At 35.1% G+C, this 16974-nt stretch overlaps 2 protein-coding genes across 3 annotated transcripts in view; both read left to right on the forward strand.

The window, feature by feature from the left end:
• Nucleotides 1–987: 987 nt before the first annotated feature.
• LOC106133803 (nuclear receptor subfamily 2 group E member 1) lies at nt 988–8846 on the forward strand. Its single transcript, XM_013333636.1, has 4 exons — nt 988–1018; nt 4996–5232; nt 5942–6657; nt 8661–8846. The coding sequence occupies exons 1-4, from the start codon at nt 988–990 to the stop codon at nt 8844–8846; spliced, it is 1170 nt and encodes a 389-aa protein (XP_013189090.1).
• A 6040-nt stretch (nt 8847–14886) lies between these two features.
• Nucleotides 14887–16974, forward strand: part of LOC106134006 (calcium-binding mitochondrial carrier protein SCaMC-2) — a 33804-nt gene continuing 31716 nt past the window's right edge. For both annotated transcript variants that reach the window (XM_060953628.1, XM_060953629.1), the window contains exon 1: nt 14887–15337. In XM_060953628.1, the coding sequence (XP_060809611.1) occupies nt 15164–15337 (174 nt within the window). In that variant the 5' untranslated portion in view covers nt 14887–15163. The remainder of the gene's footprint in view (nt 15338–16974) is intronic.

A 16974-nucleotide genomic window follows, 5' to 3' on the forward strand; every position in this document is an offset into this window, starting at 1 on the left:
GTAACCGACAGACAAACAAATATTGAGAAATTGCTACTGTAAGTTTTTGAGATTTTCGCCCGAATTGACGTAATAATACTTATTATTTTCTCAGAAGGCGAGTATTTAACTGGGTTCAGTGGTCATTGGATAGTATTGTCATATGGGGTCTTTTTTCTTCAATTGTTATGTTTCAAATACCTAAATATATAACTTATAGTTAATCACCAAAATACCACACGAAAACAACAATTTATAAATATTTTACACAACATCTCACGATGTAGGTTATACAAACAAAATATACCTAAATATTTTTTGATTTCGCATAGCTTATGTTAGTATTTATATATTAACGTATGCGTCGTTGATTTAATAATCGTGTTATGGTTACTTGTATATTTTAATTGTATTTTGGAATGATATTTATCGCTTAATTCATTTTTATTTATTTAGAAATCGATAAGAATTACACGAAATGACATGCCAACTTAGCTGAGTAATAGCATTAAGAATCCGTGTTCAATCTTTGTTAACTGAGGAAATAAACGATACATTTTTTTAATAACACGAAACTTAAATTAATTCTAAATTCACACGAAAACAACAGTTATTGTTGCTTTTATATTTAAAATCAATAATGCCGTAACCGATGAATGGCACTTAATGCAATAGTCGTTTAGTTTTAAATGTAACAGAACAATAGTCGTTACGCGCAAAATTTCTAGAGCTCTTGCCTTTGTGCGAAAAAGATGTCAGGTTGGACCATAACTGCATTTTGCTGCTTACATTTGTTGCGATTGCTTTTTATCGATTCTTTTCTTTCTTTTTCTTATATTTGAAGGGCTCTTAAAAACCGCGAACATGGAACACTTGAGATGGTCTCACGGTTATTTTGTGTGAAATAAAATGCCATTTTACAGGTATTTCATTATTGCGACGAACTGGCCACTTGATTTGTTTCGTTTATTGTTGCAGAAATCATGAAAAAGTAACGCTTCAAATAACATGGAAATGCAGTCACTGCCGGCTTCGTCAAGTAAGTTTCTTAATATTTGAATTAAGAATTCTTCTATTGGTTAAGATCCAAGAATAGAACTTGGGTCCTAATTTTTAAATTGTTCTTTAAATATTTTATATTATGGATGGTTTTTTTTCCTGTTTGAAATGTTGGAAAGAGGGTTTTATACGAATGGTTTATTACTATAAATGCTACCGGCTGGGGCTGGTCGCTAGTTGAATGTAAATTATAAAACTATTCATATTTTTCCAATCAATAAAACTGTTTGTTTAAAAAATAGCCTGCTTTAACAAACTATAATAACTATTATGTCAACATTTTTATTTTGTTGACCGCTATCGTATAGACCTATCAATTACTCGTTGGTGCGAGTATGAGAATTGCAATTAGTTACCTGCAATATTAGGGTGATGTCAGTGGTTCTCATTACGAGATGACGTGGCTCACTCCCGGCTAATTTTTACTCATCCTGGTATTCCCACGGGCCTCGGAGCATCTGCTGTGTCGCTATGTGCTCTTGTTCAACTCATTTATTTCATATTTAAGTATCATTGGCAATTAATTCGCTTTGACATGACCTCTCCTTTCATTGACTCAGTTATAACTTTTTATTTTAGCATTTTAAACAATAAGTAATGCAATGAGGAAAATATCTTATATTTTTACTTACATATTAATTACGAGAGTTATTTTTTTCTTTATAATTTATTAATATTGTAGTGATAATAGAAAATTTACTAACTAAAACAAACGATGGACGAAAAGTCTTAAAAAATTATATATTTTTATTAAAAAAAAAAACTTTTTAAATCGTAAAATAGGTTTTCGGTGAATAAAAATTTAGCGTAGCCATAAAGATACAAAAATAAGTATATTATCAAGATAAAATAGAAAATTGACGTTAGAGTCTCATTACTCAACGCGGTATAAAAAATTGGTGTGGGAAACGCATCATTGTCGAAATTGGCAGTTAAAATATCATCGGTACATCGATTAATATGGTCGTTTGGCCCCGTCACGCGAGAGGGCCGGAGTGGCACAGGTGAGCATTCGCACGGTCAACGTGATAACATCGTCCCGGATGGATGGGACTGCCCGCGAGGGTAATTCACGCTTAGGGTTGAGTTAAGTTTAATTTGAATTGAAAATAGAATTTAAAATCTATGATTTGTGAGTTTAATTTTTGGATTTATAGAGAATTTTTACTTTTTTATATTGTTATAAAAAAATAAATTAAATTACACGGGTCATTTCCCGTCTGACCTCTGTGTCGCTGTTAATGAGAGAACACAAATGCTTATTATACAACTTGGTAAAAAAATGTTGCGTAATAAGGTATGTTTCATACTTATAATCAAACATTCATTCTACTTACAAATTTACGCGAACACAATGTAAGAAGAAACAATACGTTATAAAATTTGATTTGAATTTCTTTTAACCACGACCGTAATTTGTCTAAAATTGTCAAAATACGAACTATGAATACAAACCTCAAAGTAAAAAATACAGCATTCTGTGCAAATATTGTTTTGTGCGTTGACATCCCAATGTCAACGTTTAAACGCAGCTGCCCTTAAATAGGGATCATCAAAAATCAATTCACATTTCACACAGACGAATAACTTCGCCTTTTACGGCACAGATATCAAAACGTACGGAACCTGTCATTATCTATGGTCGCTTTATTAAAACGTAAAATTATTCCCGAGCCCCACTTCTTGGCTTTTATCCCGTATTGTCTATGGGACGGGCAGTTTTGTGAATATTTTTTTCTCGTCTTACATTCGACACCGCGTTTCCTGCCATGCAAGTGTATTCACGTGTACTTATTGCTTTATTTGAGATGGGATATCTTGCTGAATAGACTTGCCTTTGTGCCTTCTCGACTGATGTTTTGGAGGTGTATTAATAAAGGTGTATTATCTTGTAAGCCGACGCGATGAACGTTCCGTGGGACCGTTTACAGCGAAAGAGCGGGACAAAAAAAAACGGCATACATTTTTTTTATTGTTTACTTTATAATGCGAATGAGAGATTTTTTTTTATTAATTATTTAACGAAAGCATTACAGGGTTGAAATTCAAATTATTTAATTACTAAACTTATATAGTATTAGGAATACCTTGTCGTGTCATTACATTATTTGCACGTGGAACAAGTTATACATACTCAGCAAGGGTTTCCCATCTCTCACAATTTAGTTACCTTTGTTTATAAGCTGTTGATAACTCTTAATAAAACTGTGGTTTTATTTACTGTCGTCATAGTTAGCACGGTAGGTACTAATGTTTTTTTGAAAACGTTTTTTAAGTTACACTTTATATAGGTATTATATTTAACAATGAAAAACTGTACCGACTTAAAGTATAATTAACTATTGTCGATCAAATAATTTTTGAAAACCTCAATCTTTCGTAATCCGTTAAACTTTCATACCTTTGATGCTATAAAAATATAACTTAAAAGGAAAACTCTATTTAAATGAAGAAACGACCTGTTTTCTATAAGTTGATCTATTGCAATATTTTGATCCTCAATTGCAGTTGTAAAGTTCACACAATAGCTGTTCACTTGGCGGCCGCCGCCCCTGGGGGCGGAGTCCCGGAGCCCGGCCCTTGTCGTTACGCCGCAAACGTATTGTTAAGTCTGCAGACCTAGATGTTTTTTATTTTGTTGAAGCACATAATTGGTGCCATTTTGCCAGCGCATTGATTTATGAATTTGGATGATTTATGATTATATGTATGTTCTAATCGCAGTCACTTCTTTCTTGGGATGAATGGTACTTATATATATTTGTCACTAGAGGTTGCCCGTGACTTCGTCCGCATGGAAACCCTATCAATCCCGCGGGAACTTTGGGATAAAAAGTAGCCTATGTGTTATTCTGGGTCTTTAACTACCCACAAACCAAATTTCATAGTAATTGGTTCAGTAGTGTTTGCGTGTGAAAGAGTAACAAAAATCCATACTGACATCCTGACATACTCACAGACTTTCGCATTTATAATATTAGTAGGAAGTAAGATTTGATATCAAATAGATCTACTCAGTCTGTGTTACCATGTTAGAGGTTTGATATCAAATAGATCTATTCAGTCTATGTGTTGACATGTTAGTCAATGTACTATAACTCTTTACCTTCAGTGTACTCAGACAATCGTGTTAAAACTTCTCACCCCTCACCGCCTTAAGATGCATCTCCAAACTTCAAGCGAACCGCGGACAAAATGAGATCACAACAAAATGGAGATATCTAAATCTACACGAGTAAATTACCCGTTAGTTAAATTGAAACAGTTTACAACACATACATTAAAAAATAAAATCGTAGTAAATTAAACTTTCGTAGCTTCACGTAGTCTCGTAGCAAGTAGCAGTTCGTAGATGCTCGTAGCGCCTACAATCCGTAGCAAATGTTATGGACGAGCGAATTAGAGATAATTTTCTTAAAATTTATAACTTTATTATGATGATGCGTTGAAGGACTTGTTGACGCACCGCTGGTTAAATATATGTACACAAGAAGTATTTGTCGCGAGTGTTATTAATTTTTCCCTTCTAATCATGTACCGAAGAAAAAACGTAGTGTGTTCCAGTTGCTTTATTTCACGTGCAATTTAATCAAGGTCTTATAAACGTGCTTCTTTTTCTGAACGTGGGCTTTCAGTCTTTTTGAGACTTGTATGTATGTAATTAAAACTTACTTTGCCGTGTGGTTCCCGGCACCAATACAAAAAAAGTATAGGACCACTCCATCTCTTTCCCATGGATGTCGTAAAAGGCGACTAAGGGAAAGGCTTACCAACTTGAAGATTCTTTTTTAGGCGATGGGCTAGCAACCTGTCACTATTTGAATCTCAATTCTATCATTAAGCCCAAATAGTTGAACGTGGCCGTTCAGTCTTTTCAAGACTGTTGGCTCTGTCTATCCCGCAAGGGATATAGACGTGACCATATGTATGTATGTATGTAAAACTTGTTTATTTCAGGCCGTATCCTGTACGACGTCCCTTGCGCGGTGTGCCGCGACCATTCCTCGGGAAAGCACTACGGAGTGTTCGCCTGCGATGGATGTGCTGGCTTCTTCAAGAGGTCCGTGAGACGAGACCGCCGGTACACCTGCAAGGCCAGGGCGCCCGGGGCCTGCCTGGTGGATAAGGCCCATAGAAACCAGTGCCGAGCTTGCAGGCTGGCGAAGTGCATCGATGCAGGAATGAATAAAGACGGTGAGCACGGCTACCATTAAGATTAATAAAATACTCTACTGTGAGGAATAGGAACATTAATCTGATGTATGCTTCGAAGCGGGTGTGACAGTGAAAAAAGCATAGTGATAAGCCAGCTGGTCCTCTTACTGTGCAGATTGTAAAAGTTAATCAATGGAAAGACTTATAAACTTGGGATTCTTCTTTTAGGCGATGGCTTAGCGTAGCAGGCTGTCACTATTTGAATCTCGATTCCATTAGTTTTAAAGATGTGATTGAGAGCTGTGCCCGCGACTTCGTTCGAGTGGAATAGTTATTTTAGGCATCATTGAAGCCCTCAAGGGTGAATAATTTTCCCCGCTTTTTTTCACATTTTCCATTATTACTTCGCTCCTAATGGTTGCAGCGTGATGTTATATAGCCTAAAGCCTTCCTCGATAAATGGTCTATTCAACACCAAAATAATTTTTCAATTCGAACCAGTAGTTCCTAAGATTAGCGCGTTCAAACAAACAAACAAACTCTTTAGCTTTATAATATTAGTATAGATAAATTTATTCAGATTTATGTCGTGAAATTTTTTATATTTCTGGGAAATTTCACGTGAAGTCTGTTAGATATTAGAGTGGGAATTGTCAAATAACACTTTGGCTTTGTTAACACTCCGGTTTTAAATTTTAGTAGTTAGTGATTCAAGAAATATAATTTTATAACTTTATCTTTGTTACAGCTGTGCAACACGAAAGGGGTCCAAGGAATTCGACAATAAGACGTCAGATGGCGTTGTTCCTCAAAGACCCAGCGATGCCTTGCCACGACGTAGGCTTGGCCGCTCCTCCCGTTCTAGACTTGGCTTTACCAAAACACACCTTACTGCCTCCCCCACCAATGATGTTTCACAGCCCATACTCCTTCAGCAGGATCAATCTGCCTACTTCCCCGTTAATGTCGTGTCCAATAAAGGTCCCATCCCCTCCTCCGATAACTTCCAGTCTACTGAGCCCAACAGAACCTGAAGCCATGTGCGAGGCGGCTGCCAGGCTGTTGTTCATGAATGTCAAATGGACCAAGAATGTGCCAGCGTTCACCTCGTTGTCACTGTCCGATAGATTACTCCTATTGGAAGAATCTTGGAGAGACTTGTTCGTGATTGGCTGCGCACAATTCCTGCACCCTATGGATTTGAAAATACTGGCCGATGGGAAAAGTTCTAGAGTTGATGTCAAAAACGTGGAAGAATTCGAGAGAGTGTTAGCAGAAGTGGCGAGGGTTCGTCCTGATAGCAATGAATACGCGTGTCTTCGGGCACTCGTCCTGTTTAGGACTAGTTTTAGCGAAAAGTGTGGGGGAAGCAGCCCTGGGCATGGAGGGGCGGAATACAGGCGGCTTCAGGACTTGCCGGCGGTGGCAGCACTCCAAGACCACTCGAATGTGGTCCTCAATGAGGTTAGTAATTTTATGGGTTCAAGAATCCGATGAATTGACCGTTTTAAACAATGTTAACTTGCAGGACGCTCTTAAACTTGGCCTTATACATATTTTTTTTGTAATATCCACCATGAGTATTTGAAGTTTGGAATAATATAGTGGAGATTTAGTAAATTTTCAAAGGTGAAATGTACAAAAACATCTTCATATAAGGCTACCTTGTTTGGGAGGAATGTTATATCTGGGTAAGGCCGCCGAAATTGTCAATTTTTTTGTGTGACTTTTGGTCGCTTTTTGTCGAACTACCATTATGAAGAATTTACTCCATAAATTGTAAAGTATACCTTAAATATATGTTTACCATCGAAGAGTAATATGATAGCCCCTACTGTTACTGTAATACCGGTGCAAAAATTCCAGATATAACTTGTTTGACGACAGTTTGAAATAAAAAAAGCGTCTTACTTTTGTGTTACATTTTTTTTTGTGTGACGAATTTATACACCCATTGTTTCGATTAAAACTACCAAATAGCAAAACAAAGTATTAATATGGCATCACTGTTACCGACATATAAATGTAAAAAAGGCAGCCATGTTATTTTGTCACAGGAGGCATTTTGAAAGTCCGTTACATAAATTGCTATGATTGAAAAAAAAATTAAATTGTGATTTTGAAGGTAAGTAACAGATATTTGTTTATTTTTGTACCGAATTTCTATGCAAAGTGTTTAAAAGTGTGCGTGGAATCGCTCATAAGCGTCTAATTGTAATAAATAACCAAGTTATAACCAAAAAATATTTTAAATGTTTTACTTTTGTGTTGCTTTTGTATGACATATGTGTTACGCTTGTATTACTTCTGTGTTATTGTAACACAAATTTACGTGTTGCGTAACACAATAGATTTGTAAAGCCGCATTCACATTCTGTCAATTGAAAGTCGTTTAGTTTTAATGGTGCTACCTACAATCTCCCGTTGAAATAATAATTATTGATGTTTGATTCCTCTCCGTCGTGCTTCTTCCAGCCAGATAAATAGGCAAACAGAAAAAATATAAAAGTCATTGTTTTGGTTGTAGGTATTGCGTTATTTGAGAGTCCTAAAAAAATGTTTACCTATTCTATTTACTTTAAAAAAATATTCTCGAAATTTATAAACCGCGATGAGTTAATTTTACTGGTTAATATCTGTGGTACACAAGTGATATAAAAGAACCAAATATACGCGGGGTTTTTATATGTGGTTCAAATATGAATGACATTGTAATATGTACTAATGTTATTTACAATTTTGGTTGAAAATTACTTGTTATTGATCTTTGTCGTAATGAATCACATCTTTTCATTGCAGCCAAATCCCTGATGCGCTTCAGTTGTAACAGCTGTAAGGAATCTGATTTCTCCTGTCTTTCAAATCACTTAAAAGCTATTTCTAGAGCTTCAAAAGCTTCTGCGTAAGATGTTCCTTGACATTCATCCTCAGTGTCAGTCTCTTCTTTGAGATGAGAGCGGGAGTAAACATTCGGAGGCGCGTTTAAACTTGTCGCCACATGTCTAGTAGCGCGTTACTGGAGCCGTGACGCGAGTCCGGATAATCGGAATTTCGGATAATCGGGATTCTACAAGTTTTCCCTGCTAGTAGAAGTGGTATGTGCAGTACAACAGAAAGTTAGTTGTATTCATAATATTTTTGAAATTAAAAATATTGGTAAATTACAAAAGTCTTTTATTCAAACCCTTTTTCATTACCTATATCTGCTTTGTGTTGTTTTGTATGTTTTACTCTTATGGTGCAATAAAGAGTTTTATCTATCTATCTACTTCATTTTTACTACAGTTACTTATATTCGTTAAGGTTATTTTAGTCACCAATCTGAAACGAACTTTACCCAAAATGTTCGTTGCTTTTGGGTTACATTTGTGTTATGGTAACTCAAAATATCTTGTGTTACTTTTGTGATACAATTGACAATTTTGGCGGCCTTACCCATCTACAGTCTTTCTTTTCTTTCCTTCCAGTATACATCAAGAGCTTACCCGCTGGATGTCTCGCGCTCAAGCCACCTCCTCCAACTGCTGCCGACAATCAGAAGGGTGTCAAGCTCCACCATCGTGGAACTTTTCTTCAGGGCTACCATCGGAGACATCCCCATAGAGAGGATCATTGGAGACATGTACAGAACTGGCAAGGACACTGTGTCTTAAAAATATATGGTGCCTTTTATAAAGCGAATATGTCATTGATATAATTTCAATTAAATTTAGCTTTATGTACCATCTTGTGTGCTTAGATCTTTAAGTTTCTAGTCAATATTGGTGTAAAAAAATTTTTAAATAGAATTATGATAAGCGGTTCAATTGATATTTACCTTGAAAGTTAGCTTTAGGGTGCTAAAATTAAAGTATTTAAGCGTTTAAGTACTCTTGTTATTATAGTATTATTAATTTTTATCTCCGCAATTTGTCAATTAATTTAGTAATTAAAATAAATATTTAATTTTACTCTGTATATAAGTTACACAAAAGATTGTTTGTTGCACAAGCTATTAGTGTTTTTGTTCTTTACAAGTCTTCTACGATGTTTACTGGAAGATAATAAAACCATCCCTACTCTTCCGTTAGGCACAGACATGCAAATAACTACAAACGTATTAACGTATTACGATATTTATATTTTAATACGTAGGTAATATAAATATCGTAATCTTATTAATTTTCTTTGTAAATAAACTGTCAGCATAAAACTAATTGTTTTATTTCTCCCGAGAATGTATCATAGCCAAGCTTGTTAGCCATGTTGATGTTTATCGCAAATCTTACAGGACAAGTATATTTTTCTGGTTAAAAAATACCCAAAAGGTTTCCCAGTATATCGAACCAGTTTTTTTATGGGCGCTGCTTGTAAAGATCGTAATACCTAATGGAAATTTATATTCTCAACATAATCCAAATAGAAAAATTCGTGACAACATTTTATCTCTGGATAATAATAGGGAATAATGTTGAAGAATATTTAGGACCTCGAATCGCAAATCTAGTTTTTTTTAAACACCAGTTTATTTTAAAAGAATTTAGAAGTTTCCTTTGATTATATTCTCTTGCGTTCCCCGCCCATGTCCGTTTCAATAATGTAAAGGTAAGTATTTGATAACATTGAATGCGATAGGCAAATATACTCTAGAATTTACAATTTAATAATCCAAAGCTTTGGTAAACAATTAACGTCCAATTTGACTTTAGCGGTATCAATATAGTACAGTCAAAAGCACATCAACCTACCCAAATTCACTGCGAATTCGCTTCTTTCACCGCCTCTCTATGAGGTTTCATGCAGGGTAACTTGATATGTGGTTGACTGTACTTGTGAAAATTTCTTCTATTGGGATATAAAACAAATTTTGATTTACTGGAGATTTTACAGTATCATAGTTATACCGTATAAAACTCTTAGCATGGAAATATAACTGGATATGCTGCGATGTAGCTAGAATAGGGATTCTACCCTCCTGTCTCGTCACAGACAAACATGTCATTGACAACAGATCAGACGCCAGCGCGTCTGACCATCGACATGTGTGCGCCTGCGCCTGATCTCTATATTGTGTCCAAATCCCCGATTAATCTCCAACTTTTACGAGCTTTTGTTCACTCCCTTTAAAGATATTTTTTTGTCATCAAATCAATTTTACAAAGCTTCTTGTCATCACTGGATAATGTACCTTAACGTTAAAAGATACAGTCTAAAATAAATAACAATGGGATGGCGATATGTACAAACGAAATTAATCCTTAAATCAAACGAATAAGATTGACTTCGGAACGAATAACCGGAGAGTGGCTCAGTATTAACTTCTAGAGTTTATAGTTTTTCGGTCGCGTCAATTTGTGTATTGTCATTTTGACATAATAGCCCTGCCATCCCCACAGTTTAGTGGTTGAAACCCGATGACAGTTACCCCGATATTTGGATGGAATTCTCGTCACCCTTCTCTGTCGCACTTCTGTCGTGGATTGTGTTGAAAGCGTAAAAGTAATGCTTTAGAGATCCGTTAGTAAGGGTTCAATAAGAACCCTTTAATAAATCTGACATAAATGGATTGTACCTCCTTGTTATAATATATTTTTAAAGTAAATGGATTTTATTTTTATAACACACAACTTTATTTCACACAGCCGTAAATCGCACAGAAAGTTTGGTTATTTTGTATAATAAGCTGTGGATTTAAATTTGTCAAACACTACATAGATAATATAAAGTCCCCATAATTCCGGAAAGTTGTGGCCGGTTTTGTTCCTGTTTAAAAATCCGGGGCAAGTCGCTAGTTTAAAATATTATTAAGCCGCACAAGATACCAATCAGGTACGCAATAACACATACTTAGTTGATTTGAAAAGACACAGGATCAGTCACAGGAGGACAATGGACAATTATTTTTCTATACAAAAAACATGTTACTAATAAATGATTTGTATGGTACGGAACCGATACGATTAAATTCGATTCCCGCTTGCCCGTTTTTTTTAGTTGAAAGAGAAGGCAGATAAAATTAAACATCAGAATGAAAGGCCTACTTAGCGAAATATGGCTCGATTATTGAGTAAATTTAATGATGTATTATAGGGTAAGTCCCTTTATGTTTGTGTCACATCGTGGGGCCGGTCTACGTGATTATATTACCTGATGTGACTTATTGTCGCCGAATGAAGCCAAGCCATGTTTAACTTTTTATGAGAAATTTACTCAATGCAACATATTGTTATGGATATGTCTACATACGTTAATATTTATAACATGTCCTAGAAATAAGCACCAATGTAAGTAAGAGTTCTCTAGCCTTGCGTCTAAATGAGGCAGCATTAAAGACTTCACAAGCCAAATGGCAAGAACTGAGCCTTTATTGCTTCGTCATGATTATGTCTTGAATATGGGTCCTTAACTACATATATGTATATACCTATACAAAATTTCATCAAAATTGGTCTCATATAAATGTCACTCCCCAAATATAGATTTGAAATTGGTCTCATATAAATTTCACTCCCCAAATATAGATTTGTGGGAATAATTTTTGAAAATGTATTCTGGTCTATTTTCCATTATCTTAATCGATTCAGCGGTTTTACAAGCGATTTTCGCATAAACTGTCACAACTTTGGGAAATGATACAAAAACTACATAGTAAAATACAAAAACTACAATGAGTTTTCGACTACATAGACTTTTGGCTTTATAATATATTTAAGCGTTTAAGCTTTCCTGGGAATTTCCAGAAATAAAGTAAATTAAAGTTATAAAACTTTTGCCCATGACTTTGCACATTTAAGGCTGTTTTCCCATTCCCGTGGGATTTTCAGGTAATTCCCTCTAAGTGCATCTCTAGACCGTTTAGGGAATCTGGCAAATTTCAAATTTCTCGAGTTCTAGGCACTACTACTGTATGTATATATAACGAATATATAATATAATAATATATATTATATAATCACAACGCACACGTTGTGATAGTCAGTGTACTTTATTCATACATACACATATACTTATTTATACGTATAAGCAATGCAGTGATAGTAGGGTAGGTAAGTACTAACATAACTTATAATAAAGTTTATTTATCGAATAACAATTAATTAATTTTATACATACATACTATCACGACTATAGCATGTATGTATAAAATTCCCTTCCGGGGTAGAAAGAGGTAATAGTCTTGAAAAGACTAGTGCGATAGTGACAGGTTGCTAGTCCATCGCCTTTTATTTTTAATGTAGTAGCGCTATCTATTATGGAATAACACTAACTATTATACCAGACATTTCGTAGAATGCCCAATTTTAATATATAACTGCAACGGAAATAAACACTAGCGTTACTAGCGGCGAAAAGCAAAACTATTGAATATGCTTGAGATGTGGGAACTCCAGCGTTACTAGCGACGGATAACAGAACTATTTAATTTGTAACATTTCATATCAATAGATGACTCTTTTATAAAAATTGACATTTTTATTTGATTAACTTGAGATATTATTATCTGTTAACTTGAGCTTGAAATGTTGCAAACAAGGAGATCCACTTATCAACCTATACCTAAACTTTGCAATTAACGAACTTGTAAATGACAAAGCATGAAGGATGAATGAAGCAGACGTTGTGCGAGGAGCCATCGAGAGTGTCAAAACATAGGAAGGTAATATTTTTACCGCGCATCCTAGTTTCAACCTCAAAAGGCGAACATCTTGGAAGTCGAGTTGTTACCAAACAACAAGGACACCTTGGTTAAAGTGATGTGAAAATCAAAACATGGAAAAAATAATTGCGTGCATTTTCTCATATTTCTCGTTTGTGGGGACACCATTGTATGAAGGTTGCAGCAGTTAGTAGGTACATAAATGACATGACTGTTGAAGCGGAAACACCAAAAAGGTCACAAATGAAATCAATATTTACGAACAAAAATTTAAATTCAGATGAAACAAACTTGTCATTCGTCAATCAATATAAAAGCAGAAGAAAGCCGGCACAAATTAATCTCGGCGATAATTTTACATGTATTTTTTATTGGAAACTTATTGATTCAGCGACATGATTGGAAGGGTAAATAAAATGGCGAAGGTGCTGTGCGCCGCTCAAAAACATACAGTTGTTCCTAAACGTACGTCGACACAAACCGGCATGGTTATTTGTACGCCGGCCAGAAATCCAGTTTCTTATGGTGTAAGTAAAAATTGCCTATTTATTTATAAGAAAAGTAACACTTTACTTCTTTAATACTTGTTTGTTTGTTTGTAATATTATTGCATAGAAATTTACACAGTAACAAGAAAATAGTAAGTGCCTACATAGTTAGTTACCTTTAAAAGAAACAAATCACTTCTGTTATTCATAGAAAAGAGCCACCTAAAAATGTGAAAAACAATACAAATGTGGGCTGACCCAATAATATGTATATATCATTACATAGCCAAAATTAAGGCAATCAGAACACTGCTCTTAAAAATTAAGTAGCAATGATAAGTATACAGAAACTGTAGCAATATAACCTTGTATACAATCATTCATACGTACTTCCAATTGCATACCTACGAACACTTCCTGGAGGAGTAGGCAGAAACTACGAACTACGATTCTTGCATCTTAACTATTTTGGTTCATCCACATTCTTATGGTGGTTGTGAGGATAGGCAATACCCTATATTGCCTCAGGCTTCAAATCTTGGTACCTACTTTACATATAAACATTTGCAATAAATTTTCTTGTTCTTATAAAGATATTTTTTTAATTTCAGGAAAAGCTTCTCCTTATGGCGTTTATGATGATCATACAAGCAACGCCTGTGTTCTGGTTCCTATCACAGCTTAAAGTATGGCGCCGGAAATACATTGAAAATTAAAAATTATTCGAAAAAAAATTAATTAAAATTGTGATTTGTAACAATTTTGTTTTATTGTAGACACCATTGTAACTTCGCAGGAATTTCCAGAATTAGTAGTCCTTGTTAGATCTTAGAAACATCTCGTCAATTTCATCGAATCATTAAAGTACCTATGGATATTGAAGTATAGATGTAGGCGGGTTTTGTGACCTCAAACTACAGGTCATGCTAAAAGAGGTCGAGTCTCTCTTGTTGGACCCACTAGTGGGTGAAGCTGGTGGGTGAACGAGTCGCGGCCGGCGTTTTGCTTCGACGCTTCAGGATCAGCGTTTTAGCATTTACACCGAGAAAGACTTAATTTACATATAAAAAAATGTGTATGTAGGCGATAGCAAGACGTAGATGCTCGAATGACACCCAGTGTCGGGAGCCATAATCGTCATCATGGTTTGATACTACACCCATTATACGTACTGCATAGAAAAAAATAGTTATTACTAAAAGGAGGGTAGTTTGGCCATTATCGATTTAATCTATCGATTGTCAAATAATCATCGATTGGATCTGAGCATAGGTAATAATTATTAACCTATGTATTCTGTGCTGTGTTGTGGTTCTAATAAGAGTTTCGGCTTTCGGGGCCATCAAGCCACGGCACGGCAACTTCTTAGCAAGTTTACGAAACGAAGCTTGTTCAACGCCATCTATGTTTTGATAGCTACTTCAAACAACAAGAGTGGGGTTACAATTTATTGCAAAAACTTCTTTTATTTTGATGAACAGTTTCATCTGCGTTACACAGAGGGCACTACTGTGGAACAGAAGCGCAGTGAAATTTATTTGTGTGCGTGCAATGTCGCAGTTCGCACTCGCAACACCAACACTCGCACTCTTGCACGTGCTATGGAATTTTAGACGTACAATTGTATGTGTGCGTGCCACTTTTCCTCCGCAATGTGTGTGTAGTGCGCAAAGTAGTTAGCTGTCAATTTTTCGAATAGATCGAAAAACTAGTGCAATTTTACAAATAAAAATGAAATCACTTTCTTGTGAGGCTTAAGTTATGTATGCTCATAAGAAGTCACATGAGAATAGATTATCTTGTTATTTAACAAGTAGTAAAAGTACTTACTCTTACAAATCACACCATGGTGCAGTGTCATCCGCCGTTGGAGCTAGAAGAATTGCCAAAAGAAGACGAAGAAAGATTAGAAACTCTATTTTCTAAATTAGACACCGATGGAAATGGCAAGATCGACATCCACGATCTATCCGTGGCCTTAAAGGAGCTGGCTCCACACATAAATCGCAGCTATGCAGAGGTTAGAATCATTTTCATTATTATTAGCTTGATTAACGGTACTTCTTTCTTTTTTTTGCCGACACGTGTCTAATGCTGGCTAGTTCAATTAATTTGCAGTGTTTGATTTCTAATTAACTATCATTAAGTTATTATCGAAAATATGACTTTATGATAGTGTTTAGAAAGTGTAGTTTTTCAACCAGTATGGTTTGTAGATGTCGTCGTCAAACCAGTGGTCTTTCCTCACACATGTCCTGGTTGCTCAGATTCCTACACCTTGGAAGACTTATGAGACAGTTAACAGGGTGATTTTCCTGGTAGAATACTATGATCTGGCATTTAAGAGGCAGGGTTTTAAATCCCACAACCTTTGTATGTTTCTTTACTTGGTCAATGAATGTGTGATCAAGTTTAATTCATTCCCCGGTGATGCTTTTTGTTTTTTTTTTTGTAATTTTTACATTAAGGGTGCTGTTGTCTACCCTGAGCCTTTTCCATGCCAGTATCCCCTGTGATGTTGCAGAAGTGTGGTAGGAGTCCTTATATTTTAATGTACCAGGATTTTGCAAACAGATCAGCACTGAGCATCCTTAGATGTGGCGATGCAACTGTAGAATATTATCAGGAGATGACGATCAAACCATGTCATGAGCATTAGTTAGCTGGATGGTATTGATCATTTTAACGTCTCAAGATTGTGTCATGAATTTTGTGATCATGGTTCAAGTAGAGACTGACATATGGGCTAATAAAGGTTCAGACTTCTCCCTTAAGGTTCAGAATCTCTTTAATGGAAATATAGTTCAAAATAATCAATAGATACTCAGTCAATAGGGAAAAAGAACAAAATGAAGTAAATTTATAAGCAAACTTATCACATAATACCTACTAATGTATTATGTATTTTACGAAAACTATGGGATGAATATTTGCCAACAGTTTTCATACAGATTGAAATGTCATTTGATGTTTTCCCTTACCATAAGAGCATTAGTAAGTATTCAAACTAATGTACGTAACTTCTAAAATAGTCATTGGAATATGGCCGAGGTTGGATTCAAACCAGTGCCTTTCTGATCTTCACACACTTTAACTGGGCACCTTAACAATTAGACCACCAACGCTCAACCATGTGGATTTAATATTAATGACTCAAAGTCTCTTTATAACTGTTTTGTTATACTATTCAAATAATATATAACAGAAGTTAAAGTATAAGTTGAAAGATTATTGATACCTACTATATTTTAGTAAAGTCATGCAAATATCTTTTTTTTTAACAATGACTGAGATAACACATGATGTATTGATTTGTGTTGGTTTACAGTTTATTATTATTAGTATAGATATATAGAGAGAATTTCCCTGAAAATCCTTATATTCATGACTTACTATCTCCTTATCTTGATGTTTTCTTCAAAAATGTGATAATACTGAAAGGTTTATCATATAAATTAATAAAAATAAACCCACATCTTCTCAAAACAGAGTCAATGTGTAATGTATTGTCTTGATATGTTAACATTCTTTATTATAAATTTTTATTAATTTAGGTCTTATAATTATTCTGAGGTAGTTTTTCTCTAATTACCTAGTATGTAAAACCAGAATCAAAAATTAAATGCAGTGAAATGACTGAATTCAAATATTTCCTCA

This window comes from Amyelois transitella, chromosome Z (genome assembly GCF_032362555.1).
Source record: "Amyelois transitella isolate CPQ chromosome Z, ilAmyTran1.1, whole genome shotgun sequence".
Taxonomy (NCBI): Eukaryota; Metazoa; Arthropoda; class Insecta; order Lepidoptera; family Pyralidae; genus Amyelois; species Amyelois transitella.